At 37.1% G+C, this 14,226-nt stretch overlaps 1 protein-coding gene across 5 annotated transcripts in view; it reads right to left on the reverse strand.

Annotated features, from left to right (window-relative positions):
• Positions 1-5,968: 5,968 nt before the first annotated feature.
• The window catches only part of RBPJ (recombination signal binding protein for immunoglobulin kappa J region), a 60,007-nt gene continuing 51,749 nt past the window's right edge, over positions 5,969-14,226 (reverse strand). For all 5 annotated transcript variants that reach the window (XM_058839064.1, XM_058839067.1, XM_058839063.1 and 2 more), the window contains exons 9-11: positions 12,308-12,463; positions 11,454-11,557; positions 5,969-10,647 (exon numbers count right to left, since the gene is read on the reverse strand). In XM_058839064.1, the coding sequence (XP_058695047.1) occupies positions 10,332-10,647; positions 11,454-11,557; positions 12,308-12,463 (576 nt within the window). In that variant the 3' untranslated portion in view covers positions 5,969-10,331. The remainder of the gene's footprint in view (positions 10,648-11,453; positions 11,558-12,307; positions 12,464-14,226) is intronic.

Genomic DNA, 14,226 nt, shown 5'->3' on the forward strand with positions numbered 1-14,226 from the left:
GGTGCGTAATACCTGAGGTGCTGATGATGACTGCAAAACTTTGTACACATTTATTAGCTAGTTCTATTTCAAACTCAGTCTAGGTCAGGGCCATCTAACCCTTCTTGTTCCCAAACAGCAGCTCTTCAACTTGCCTTTTCTCCGAGTATCCAAGAAATTGTAGATTTATTTTCAAGTGTTTGTCCACACTAGTCACAAACACATCTGCCCAGAATCCTACTCTGGGTGTGTCCATCAGGACTTGATTCTGACCCCAAACACCCATCTATGGTGAGGGTGGGGCTTGGAAGGTCACAGAAGCTGAGTCCACTGGCCCAGTCAAAGCTCAGGCTTCATTTACTACTATTTTTCATGTCCTTTCAAACAGGCAGAATAGGTTTAGTGCTGTACTAAGGCACTGGAGCATTTGTATCATTTACAAGGAAACAGCTCTGTCACTTTTCTAATGAACTTTAAGCTCTGTCTCCAAGCTGAGATTCCTCCATCTCTCCATCCAAAAGCTCAGCTGATTGCCAGAATGACTGACTTAGGTGCCTTACCAAGTAGAAACCCAGCACACCACTGGCATACTCCTCATCCAACTGCTACAGCAGGGGTTCTCCAGGCAGCAGCTACAGCTTGAAATCCAGTAATCCCCACTTTCCCTTATATACAAATACATTTTTATCCCTTGCATTTTTGCCTGAGGTCTGCCACGTCTAGATCCTTCCTGAGGACCTGAAAGTGCTAAAGGAAATGGTTCTTCAGAGTCCTCAGTTAATACGACTTTTCATTTGTGCACACCAAATAATTCACATTGCTCCATCTCAGGAATATAATTCATTCCTTGAAGAACTTTACAGTTCAACTCTCAGCTGGGAAATTAGGTGAAGAGAGAGTTCTTCAGGAGCTCTCCAATTAAACTACCCAATAGAAATTTTTTGATGGAGATAAGCCAGGTGGAGTTAATAATTTTTTAGCAGGAAGAAAGCTATTATTACCCAAGAGAGAAATTCTGATTTAAGGTGAGAGAGAATCAGATTTTAGTTCTTTCTGCCTCAGAAAAGGGATTTAAACCTCAGTTTAATGAATTCCAGACAAGATGGACTTACTAAATGGTTAAGATGGATGACAGATTTTACAGCCTCTCTGCTCTGATGCTTTATCAATGCATATGAACTATTCTTTATTGAAAAAACAAGGAAAACATAAATCTCTAGAGAAATATTATTTCAGTGACATGCACCCCAGCTTTGCATCCAAGGTAAGTATCTTGGCCACACTTCTTCTTTACCCTTTTCCCCCTTTTTTATTTTTAGACTTGCTCCCTCTAACCCTGGCAAAACACATCAAATTGGTTAAGATTATGTGAATTCAAGGTGATTTCAACTTGGATGGGGCACATGCCTCAGTTTTTTTAGTAGATATCTTGTATATGATTTGATATTTTGTATCTCAGTCCTTGACAGTTTACCAAGGCAAATGAATCGCTAGAGGGTAAAAATTTTTAACTCAGTTCCAGTACAGTCCAGCAGTACATTTAATTGCAATTACCATTAATCTGTTGCTTAATTTTCCCCATTTTACATCACCAGGTTTTAGAACAAAATGATTCCTAAGTTCTGGCCATCAAGGCTACATCAGGTACACAACAGAGGGGTTTCATGTGTGTTTTTTTAACAGCCCATCCTCTTGTCCTATATGACTCAATCTCTCTCTCTCATATATATGTCTATACAATTGGAAAGTTTTAGTCACATATACTGAATAAATTGAAAAACAAGGTAAATATCAACATTTTTAGTGTCCACTCTAATATTACCAGCTGCAAAGAATTTGTTAAAACAAGCAAATGCAAGTATAGGTGAGAGAAATAAGTTAGATTATAATATAAATGGGTATAATGGGCAACTGATCAATAGAGCTTTTTCAGATTCCAGCGGATGAATCCAAAACTCTACCATATTTCACACCTGTATCCCTCCAGGTGCCTGAAAAAACGTGCTGCAAACAGAGATCTTCACATCATTTTTAAAAGCTATGACTGCATGACATATTTCAGTTTTCTCCTTGATGTGAAGACAACCCCATGTAGGTAGTAAGCTTCGTTTATTGTTTCGCCATCTTAAAATCCAGTGAGAGGAGAAGAAATTCTTTGTTTTCTAATTTAACACATTTATCTTGGTAAACACATTATCTTGGCCAGTATCTATTTTCTACAAGTTTACCTGTAAGCTGACAGTAAAAAGTTTTGCAAAAAGAGAATTTTATAAAAATTTATTATTTCAGGCTCTAGATCTGGAAGATGTCCAGGATATAAAGAAACCCAGATCATAAGTTTTAGGATGGAACACACTTGGCTCGTGACAGCTCAAGAGCCAAGGTATCTAAAGGCAGAAATATAGAACAACAATAAAAACCAGATTAGGGTTTTTTTTCTTTGAATAAATAGCATAAAATTATTGTTAACCTGAAGAATGAACCACTTGGTCAAAAGTAGAGTTGTATTTGAAAGTCTAAACACTCACCAATTGCATTTATCGTCCCAAAATAAGGAATTCTCCTTGTCAACATTATTTCTAAATTAAATGAAGAATAAACCATTTTCTTCAGACCACAGTTTCATTTGCATGTCTATTAAATCTCCAAGGTAAAACTGTTCACCAAAAAATTGACTTAGAAGTCCAAAGCTTTCTGAATGAGGACTTAACATCAGTCTCATGCCCGAGGTTACTACATCAAGCACAGTCCAAAACCCAGACAGCTCCTTAAGCCCTGGAATGGTGTAAAAAGTATGGAGTAGCAGCAGGACTGTTAAGGCAGATGCACAAGCCCAAACAAAGATTAATCCACAACAGATCCTTCAAGAATAGTTTAATTTTCTTGGATCTCTCTTCTGAAATTTGTCATAACTGGTAAGTAATCTCTACAGCACAGCCATGAGACATTTTCATGTGGAACAAAAATAAACCAAAGTCTGCCTTTGTTGAGCATGTTGTGTTAGCTGTCTATTTGGGCAATACAAGATTTAACACCTTTTCTTTTTATGGGTTTCATAAGGCATCCTGCTTTGTATTCCTGCAGACTGCCAGCCTGTGCCACTTAGCAAGTACACCTCACCACAATGCTGGAAATGACCAGGCTGCAGCTCCTATGAAAGCAGAGCAAGGATAAAGGAACAAAAGGACCACTCACTTCCTCTCCTAAAAGCAGCAGGGGCTGTGTTAGAAACTGCACTGACATCAAGATGCAACGGCTCTCTCTGTACACTGAAGTGTTTGTTTTCTGAAACTGGCAAAAAAGGAATTGCACAGAGCTAAACAGTGCGAGAAATTTAAAATTCTTTCTTTCAAAGGCAAAGCATAGAAACACTTTGCCTTAGGACTAAGATGAGGACACTAATAATCAGATATCCTACTTCCTAAACTAATGATTTCTTTCATGCTAAAATCCAAGTCTCTCACATTTTTTGATAATTTCCAATTACATTTTTTAAGGCAGCAAATTCAGTAACTATGAATCCACTACTGCCTTTTCCAATTTCCACAAAGAAAAGCTGTCGGCAGTAAAAGAACTAAAATGGAATTTGAAGCTCATCTAACAGAAAACCCAGCATGTTTATGAACGCCATGTAGAGTTTAATTCAGAGCTAACTATAAATACTTATTTATCTGCATAAGCATGTTTTGTGCAGCAGATTATGTACAATTTTATTATAATTATCAAAATCAAGAAGAAATGCTAGAACACACTATCTCATTAAAAAAAAAAAGTCCCCATAACTCATCTGGAGATTTTAAGAACTAAGTTTGTTTGTCAGCAGCTGGCTATTAAAACACAATTTCAAGACAGAAAACATAGTACGTATAGATCAGTTCTTCTATCTTTTATGTAAGTGTTGAAGCTATTCTCCAAGCTATGAAGCTCTTGGAAGGACTCTGATAGTATGGTCTGCAAGGCTGTGGCTTCTGTATCAAAATCCTTCCTTCTCTAAAGGATGGCAAATAGATGGCAATCTGTTTGAATGCTGCAATGTACTGGTATAGCAATGAACAGCTGAATGCAGTTGCTATTAGTTGTAAACACCAAAGGCTTCAAAGTCAAGTCACTCTGGAGAAGCTAAAGCACAAAGAAGAGATGAAGGTAGGGCACAGAAGTAGCTGCAATAGCACAAGGCCCCATCTTGCCTGTGAACACACCCACTGGGATTCACGGATGTGGAAAGAACCAACGTTTCCCAGTGAACATAGCAGCAAATAGAACAGAGAAGACTGAAGGTTTAAATCAACATAGATGAGGGGGAAACATGACACAAAATATAATTAAAAAGCAAAGGGTTTCTAAATTCAAAGGATTTACAACTTTACATGGCTGTGAATTGTGGCCCCCCCCAACTGAAAACCCGTAGATCTTTAGGGCCATGTCTGTAGAACCTTCTGCTCCATGTATCTGCAAGAAGCCTAAAAAACAGAAACATTTGTTTTGCTCCACCCCACAGTCCAGCAGTAGAAACAGCACCAAGACATGGCAGCGTGTAGTCTCAAAAGCTGGGAGTTCACCTTACTTAAAACCAACTCCTCTCCTAAATTATGCAGCAAAATTTACACATTCTGACAAAAACTGAAACATAATTAAGGATCTGGAAAAGTACACATGAAAAATAAGGGAACTGAGACTAGAATACAAAGGCAATAGCACACAGAACAGAAAATATCCAACTTTTAACTATCCCTTTCCATATTTGAAGGAGATGCAGAACCTGAAAGATGTCATCAGACAGTAGTTAACTTGCAAGTTTGCTTCTACAAAGAATCAAGACTTTCTCAGCTTCTCTCACTTCAACATACATCATTAATGTCTATATTCAATACAGAAGCATTTTGAAGTAATGCGGGCTGTAACTCCTCATGCTTTTGATCTAACATTAAGCTTGTGCTACTGGATATCAGAAATAAATATCCTTTACAGAGACACTAACTTAGCACATTTTTTTCTACCCTGCTAGGAGCATGCAATTGCAATCTGAACAGGGCACTGTGAAAGGCCAACTACTTGACCGAGTTCAGCAGCTCTGAAATGGAACATATGAGATGTAAACACTAAATGCATCCTTTCCTCTAGTCCAGTTATTTCACATCACTCTCCTTTTAATCTTCTTTCTCTGGATCCTACTAGGATTTATTATTGAGACTACCTATATAGGTAATTGCCAAGGATTAGCTGAAGAGATGTTTTTTTCTATCCATAGTTCTTCATCTAAGACCAGCACCAACTCTGGCAGTTTCTTCCAATAACACCAAAACTAAAGTTTACCAAGTGACCATTCTCTTTGCAGAAACCTCAAATCAGATTTCTACTCTATTCCAAAAGAATGAGTTTATTATTTCAGAAAATGACTGAAACGTCTTGGAAATAGTTTGGAGAAATAATATCCATACTGCCCCTGTTTCAAAAAACGAAGTTCTACAATTGTTGAGTTTCTGACTATTTTATGTGTCTTAATGGCAAACACCTTGCAGATGTTCCAGTTAAAAAAATCTGTAATCCTTCTATAAAGCCCATGATTTTTTTGTTGTTGTTCTCGCCTCCCCTACTTAGGAACCACTTTAAGCTCCTTCACAGTCTTACAGGTAAACTTATAGTTCTTTAATCAGCTGAATACAACATTAGTTAGTACTGGCAGGCTTCTGCTATTCTATATTCTCTCTCTGCCATGTCCACTTCCCATCTCAAAAACTTTATTGAAATGAATGTTGTGTCACCTGTGCTTACAAATTGAGAGTGAATAATTTCTAGCTGTTCCTTAAAGCCCTGTCAAAACCAGAAATAAGCTAATTTGCTGAGTTTCTGGCTCTAGTTATCAACCAACTGAATGAAATGTCAGACATTCTGCAACTATGAATAAGATTAAAAGGAGTCAGGTGCACTAGTTGCAAAAATGAAGTTGCTAAAGTTAAACAATTAAACACAGTTCATTTTTTCTTATTTAATAAATTATATAAAAAAGTGAAACTTTTTTTTTTTTACAAATTATTAAAAAACAGTTTCTTATCTAACTTCAGCAATAATACAAGCAAAAATGAAACCAATTTATATTTTTGGGTGGACATTCCATATCCCATTTAAGTGGAGTCCAGTGCGCACAGCCTCACAAGTACTGATGATTTTTCACTCCCAGTGTTGGTCTTCTTTTGTGTTGCTCTGGTTCCATAGATGAACTCACTGTTCACTTGGGGGGGAAAAAAAACCCAAAACAAATGAAACAAACAAAAAACAAACCCATATTCCTTGGTTGACCAATGTTGACATTGAAAAAAACCAACAAAATGTGGCAAATTTCAACACCTGTTCGAACTGTAAGTACTTTTGTATCACCATACAGATGTTCAATTACGTTTGTCACAGCAACAGTAACATGACATTTTATCTTTAGCCTCGTAGAAAAAAATGAAACCCGGTAGTTTATGCACATACACACACAGAGTACACTTGACAAGAACACTTTTATGTGGTTTACATTTCACTTTTATTTAATCCTCAAAACTGCCCATATTGCAGGGGTTTTCTTGATGAAATATGGAACTGAGCAATTAATTCTACAAAATTATGGTAAAAACTTGCTCATTTTTCTACCTTTATTGCTAAGAAACTTTACAGGTGCACAGTTTGTAAAAATAACCCTTTTAAGACTGAATGTATACACATGCTACAGGATTTTAAAAAATGACATTAGCATAGCACCTCCAGATGGGGCAAATGCAGTGCTGAACACAGACAGAATGGTTACGAAGTTAGAACTGCTCATTTATTTTACAGCTTCTAAAGGGAAGAAATTGTTCAGTCCTAAAAGGGTTAAGTAGAAACCCTAATATACTTCTTTTTCTAACAAAGCTGCCACTCAATCCCACAGTACAGTGCTTGAAAACAAAGTCAAAAGTCTGGCACAGGAAAGTATACACATTTGTTCAGTACTCATAAACACAGCTGCTTTTGAAAGAAAGCAAATAATATGGTTAATAATTGAAGAGCATCTTAGTTTCAAGATGGACATCTCTATGGAGTCATTTAATCCACAAGTGGGTAGCTTACTTCCAATAGATAATTTGATTCACTAGGCATGAATATTTTCTATATGGGGAATTCACCAATTTATGTCTTGAGTTAATGTCTTTTCAGGTAACCATTCTGATTTTTTAAGTCTGTGCAATGAAAACAAGTACAGAATACCACTATTAACACAGGTGTGGGATGCCCTCAGGGCAAATAATTAGGAAAAACATCAGCAGCAGATTATTAAAGACTACGCTAGTGTTGAATTCTGAAACACAGTTCCAAACAACAGAAAACAAGAAAAGGCATAGCTAAATTAGAGCACTCACTTTGCTTCTTCTTCCTATAGTTGGAACTATAACAACATTCTGAACACAGACTCAATTTCTATGTATACAGAATTAACAGCAGACTTAACAGCTAGACTTGAACAGTAATAAGTTTCATACTGAAACATTCTATAAGTAGTTTTATCAAAATCTTGAGATATTGTTAATATAATGAAAATTGAGAACAGCTCACAAGGCCAATATATGTAACAATATCACCCCACAGAAAAAGGTTCAGGAAGATAATATATCTGAACAACTGGACGTATTAACAACAGTAAGGACCTGGAAGACCATTTCTGTACTACAGAATAACTACTGGCAACAAGAGAGCCACAAGCCAAATGAAAAAATGTGGTTTAAAATGGTCTTGTAAGCAAAATATGCTCTTTTTTCACCCACTTTGCTGTAGTGTTAGAACAGCGGGTATTAGGCTAAATCTTTACAAGTCAAGGGATAGTATAACTATCGGGCAAAATTACTGCACATAAAGAAAATGAATATAAAAAGTATTGCATTTATATGTAAAAAATTTAAAATAATGAGTATAAAAGCATGTGTCAAGTTCTGAAAAGCTATTTTAAATAGTCTTTGAAGGTTAAAAGGCTTGTTATGGTTTGCCCATCATGGTTTCTTGAATACCCTCTAAATCTGATATATGAATCTTGCTTATTTTAAATCTCAGTCTAATTAGTGATGAAAATCTGTGGCTCTTGAACTAAGCTGTACTGTACTGTAAGATATTTATGTGCTTTTAACAAAAACACTGTGAAACGATTCCTGCCACAACACAATAAACCAAAAATTTACAGCACATACAAAGGTAAACAGATTTGCAAGTAAATGCCAGTAAACAGTTTAAAACAGAGATAAGGCCACAATGAATCCTGCCCTTGGTCACTGAAATGGAGATGAGGTGAGGCAGCATTCACTAGTGCTAGGAACCAGCATTGCGACTACGTCACGGGAACACATTTTGTAATACAGAATAACGGGTATGAAGGCCTGTGGTAGAATACAAGCACATTTCAGGATGATAGTGGCACTGATTTTACTACTTGCTAAATATGCTTTATAACCAATTTCTTCCTTTAAACACACTGTTTTCACACATACAACGGAACACTAAAGCAAACAAGTAGAATGGAGCGTCAGAGTACACAAATATGTTGCAGAGACGATGCTTTAAAATGGTGGTGGGTGTTGAAACTGGAATAAGTGGTCAGAAATAAAAACCCTATGAAAATGGTCAACAGGTAAGCTTGTAAGCAATGCACTGCAGGAAACCACAGGTTCACAATTACACAGCAGTTGTGACTTGCTTCAGGGTAGGGAAAAGGCTGAACACACCATGAAATTTTGGCTTTTAAAGAAGAAGATCACACTGTCAGAACTTGCCCTACAAGTCTATGCCTAGCTCTGTGACTACAAATGAACTACTGGGGTATACTTTCAAATACAAATGAAGCAGGCAGGTCTACAAGGAGGGAGAAAACATGGTAAAGTCAAAATGAAAAACAAATGCAACAACCAACAAAGTCAAAGTGCAAATGAGCCTTAAATTTATGCTGGAGAGAAGACTTGAATGATGCACAAGCTGTTGGCAGAGAAAGGGAAACCCACAGGAAACAAGGATGGGAGGAGCTGACATCTTCATAGTGCTTTTATGATTTCCTATTTGCCCATTTCTAAGTAATAAAATTTACTTCTAGTTATTACTGCATGATCACTTCACAATGAAAGCACGTTCTCAATACAAGTGTTACACAAATCTGGCCTAATTTACTGAACAGGATGATGAAAAACATGCTTGTTGTGATTCTCAAGTAATGAAGGGCATCACCTACCAATCCCATTTGTAGCACATACTTCTCATGGTACTTTAGTTACATGCCAACAAGACAGAAGACATGCTGCCAAATTAAGTTATTGGGAACATTCCACTTTTGAAATAAAACATTTAACTTACACTTAATACAAATTATGTACAAGATTAGAAAAACCTGAACAGATCCTGGAACATTTTCAGATGTAATATGACTGAGCAAGGAAGAGGGGGAGTAACCCAGTAACAACCCTTCAAAAACACCAACATATGCCTGTGACACGAACAATCATTAATATGACTGCTTGAGATGCCACTTTTAGGAAAAAAACTCATGTCATGTTAGAACCTCATGAATTATCACTATAAATACATATTTAAAAAAGAAAAACAGAAATAACTATTAACAATGACTGAAAACAGAGCACTAAAGTTAACATACATTGCATGTATTGCAGGCAAGGCAGAGGCATTTTTTAAAGCTTTTGCACAGACTTCATATAATCTTAAAAAAAATATGCTGGCCTTTACAAGGTTCTACTTGCTGAAATAAAAACAATTTCAGTTCATAAAAAGTCACAAGACTTCAGTTTAAAAAAAGGAACAGTTCCAGCCACAGACCAAAAATATATATTTTTTTTTTTAAAACTGGAAGAGTATGGTAATTAGATTATACAAGCATGGTCAGGCTTGGAACCTGAATATACTTCAGAGCAAAAGCTCAGAGGAAAAAAAAAATATAAACTATTTGGTAACAAAAGTGTACTATATGTTGTGATACAAAAAAGGTATGGTGAAAATGTACCTTTTATACTAAAGCTTATACAAGTTCCTTGGTCCATAAAAACTATGTTGTGTTCATGTTTTCTAGTTTGCTCAACATGTATCCCAGCCACATTTTTGTTTCTTGCCCACTTAAAAAAACACAGCTGAAAAATAGATTTTCAATAAAGTTCTTATGTTTCGGATGTTGGTTTTTTCTTTTTTTTTATTGTGGCTTCTGTTTTTAAGATCAGCACTTGCAGGTAACAAGGTTCAAATCATATCACCTAAAATGGAAAAGTGTTTTCCCATGAAACCACAAAAATTGTTCAGTTCTCTTGAATGTAGCACGAAAAGTCAGTTTAAGTCCAGACAAACAACAGTAGTTAGGAAACTACAGTTGCTGTAGATGATGTGACATTGGTGGGGTTTGTGCTGACACTTGTGTAACTTCCCTCACTGTTTGTATTTGTTTCACTGGAAGCCATGAGGCTCGAGTTGGCTCTGAGGATTGCTCCAGCAGCACTGCAGTGTGGCCGTGGCCCTGGTTCCGGTGTGTATGTAAAGGTAAGGCTGGTGGAGTAAATTATGCCATCGTTACGGACCAAAGTTACTGGAACCTGGACTGGCTGTCGGACCCACCTCCAACCCTCTCGAAATGCAGAAATGTCTGGAACAACACAAAGCATGCTCTCTGCACATCTGGAAAACAGGAGAGTCAACTGAGTACAACATACTTAAATGGAAAGAATTCAATAGAAAAGAACAGTTCTGTTGGAAGGGACCTACAACATTCAACTAAGTGCACACACTGACCACGTCAGGGCTAACTAAGAGTTACTATCCTATTATTAAGGTCCAATACTCTTTATTTAGTTAAACACGGAGAGGTTTGGGGCACCTACAACCCTTCTAGGAAGCCCATTCTAGTGTCTGACCACCTTCTCAGTAAAGAAATATTGCCCAATGTCCGGTCCAAATCTTCCATGGTGCAGCTTTGAACCATTCCCATGTGTCCTGGCACATGATAGCAGGAAGCAGAGCTCAGCACCTCCCTGTCTACTTCCCCTGCTCAGGAAGCTGCAGAGAGCAATGAGATCACCTCTCAGCCTACTTTTCTCTTAACCAGACAAGCCCAAAGTCCTCAGCTGCAACTCATAGGGGCTTTCCAGCCCTTCACCATCTTTGCTGCCCTTCTCTGGACATGTTCCAGTACCAGAACAGCCTTCTTAAACTGGGGAGCCCAGAACTGCATGCAGTGCTCAGGGTGAAGCTGCACCAATGCTGTCTGCAGTGGGATTAGACACATCTTTTGACCAGCTGCAGGCAGTTTGGCCTCCATGCTGCCAGAGTGCATTGCTAACTCATCCTGAGCCTCTAGCAACCAGCACTCCTAGACCCCCTTCTGCAGCACAGCAAAGTGTACACTTGGGTGTGTACATAGGGATACACTCTTCAAAGCACCCAGTAAAACAAAACCACCATTAAAATAATAGAAAATACTGTACCTGTACATGGTTTCAGCTTCCACATCCCCAAACCAGACACGTAAATTTGGAGTGAAGTTCTGTCCTGTGAGTTCCAACATTGCTACATCCCCACCACCATTCAACTGGAAATGGAGCAAATAGGAAAAGAAAATCCCCCCAAATATATATTATTAAGAATAAACACTCACCCCTCGTAAAAAAACAAAACAAGAAACCCCACTGACCAAAAAAGTGACAAACAAAACCTTCACATGCAGACAAGAACATTAAACAGTGCTGTTTTTATCAGCTGGACAAAACCAAAACACAAACACAATAGACACAACTGAAGTATAAAGAAGTAACACATCTAAAGGATATTGCCAATAATTTGATACTATGAATGAATTTCCAAGTTTTGAAAATGGCCACTTAGAATAGATGTCAACAAGGCTTTGAAAACAGAGAACAAAATCTTTCAGTGACGGTGTTAGAGGAGCTTTAAGTTTTTCCTCTGCCAAATACTGGGTTTTTTTTTTAGTAGGGCTCTCTTTGATCTATAATTGGCAAGAGTCAACAACAATTTCTAAATAATCAAACACCAGTCCTAGGGATATCACTGCCATGGTACTTTCAGAAATAAAATTCTAATTGTATACAACAACAATATTAGTATTATTTCTATGATGGATAGACTAATTTATTTTAAAATGTAAAAAAAGAAAATTTATTACAACAAAGTAATTTTATTATTTATAAAGCTATTAAGACTGTTTTCCTACAGTATTTCACAAGGTGAAGGTTAAATGAGGTAAGGACTTCATGAAAGCTACATGAGTATAACAAAAATAATTTCATATAAAACAGTTTATTAAAACAAACTACCAACTTACTTGTAGACTTTCTACAACAGGCACGGGTGTCACTGGAGCATGGACTGGACCCATCCCCTCATAAAATGTGTATTCTGCTTTGTCTGTGCTAATGATTGTCCAAGAAGCTCCATCATTAATCATTTCTTTATTTGGTTCTTTTGGGCATGGAGTGGCCTTAGAGAGAAAGAAAAGTTTAAAATCTGATCTGTAGACATGTTTGTCAAGCCACAGACCTAAAAACCAACTCAGCCAGTAATAACACCTGTTATTTCAAAAACATGTTTCCTTATGTTTTTCTCTAAAGTATGACCTACAGAAACACTCTTCACATTTCACAAAAACTACTCAGAAAACTAGTATTTGTGAGAGCACCATGACTCTCACCTAGAACACTGTCACCTTTCCAACCGTATGAGTTTTATTTTAGTTCAACTTTCAAAGTTTTAATGTTATTCAATAGACATTAATAAAAAACTACAGCAACTAGAAGTAGCTGCTTTAGAATAGATCTTTTAATAAGGCAAAATGACTGAAATAGCTACCGACTGAACTGGAATAGTTTTTATTAGTTATGATTTTTATCTGCTCAATATTTTTTTTCTTTTTAGCATTCTTCACCCTCCACAAAATGATAGAAAACACAAGTTTTTATTTCAGTGTCTGTGCAAAAACACAGAAGAGAAGCTGAACTGACAGCCTTACAAATTAGAATAATTGAATCAGAATGGCTTACATTTGAAGGGACCTTAAAGGTCATCTAGTATCTCCCTCTAAATACTACTAAATTAGGATAGATAGATAGATAGATTAGATAAATAGATAAACATGCAGATAAATATTTTTTATGGCAACAGAAGCCTCTCTGAACAATTTCACCACCTAGCAACCTGAAAGAAAATTGCATATAGGTTAAACACAGAAAAACATGGGACAAAAAAATTCTAATAGCTAGATTATCTTTCCCTCCATTAAGCTTTAAGGATATATTGCTATGTAACCATGACCTTCACTCTTCAAAGTGGCGGATAAACTTCAATTAGCATGAATTGTCCATATGAGATGATAAAAAAAAGCTGCATTTTCATGTGGACTCTTCATTCTGGTACAGTCATGTAGAAAGCACTGAAAACAGCTGGCAAAGGAAGCGTGTGACATGGATAGTAACTACAAACTCAACATGTCTAAATGAAACTTCCATCAGAAACATATTCAGCTTCTGAATTACTAGCCCAGCTTCAAAAGAGCAGCCATCCTATAGGAACTGTTGTATACTATTTTGAAGCATGACACCTTTCTTATAGGCTGATTGCAATTATTGTTGGCATGGAATGATGTACTTTGAATCATGACAAATAAAACCATGGATATGAAAAAATGAACAACCCTGAAAAAGATCCTTGACTGATTTTTTTCACATTTCCTAAGTCCACGATGTGGAAGGCAAATCCCACAGAATTTGATGCCTTAGCATCATGCTTAGTACTCATGTACTGTCTTGCTTCAGCTGGAGATAGAAGTTACAACTCGGGAACCTAGGGCCGCCACTGACAGTTTTCTGAGACCACCACCTTGTTGTGCAGTGGCAGCTGTGACTGATGACACAATGTTGGACACCATCAGAAACAAGTGTTGAGAACAAGCTCCCTGGTATTATTTTGCCAGTGTAAATCCCTTGTTCACCTAATTCTGTAATATTGGGTGCAGCTGTGGTCTCCCCATCGAAAAAAGCCGTGCAGAAAAAACAAGAGAAGGGACAGAAAGGGCAACTAAAATCGTCAATGAGTGCTGAACTTATGAGACAAAATGGAGAAGACTCTGCTTTTCCAATTAGGAGAGAAGAAATTAAGATGTTGATGGCTAACTGACTGCAGAACTGTTGCTCACTGAATACTACAAAACGAAGTACGAATCACTCTCAGAAATTGTTACATGATTCA

Source organism: Poecile atricapillus, chromosome 4 (assembly GCF_030490865.1).
Source record: "Poecile atricapillus isolate bPoeAtr1 chromosome 4, bPoeAtr1.hap1, whole genome shotgun sequence".
NCBI classification, from domain to species: Eukaryota; Metazoa; Chordata; class Aves; order Passeriformes; family Paridae; genus Poecile; species Poecile atricapillus.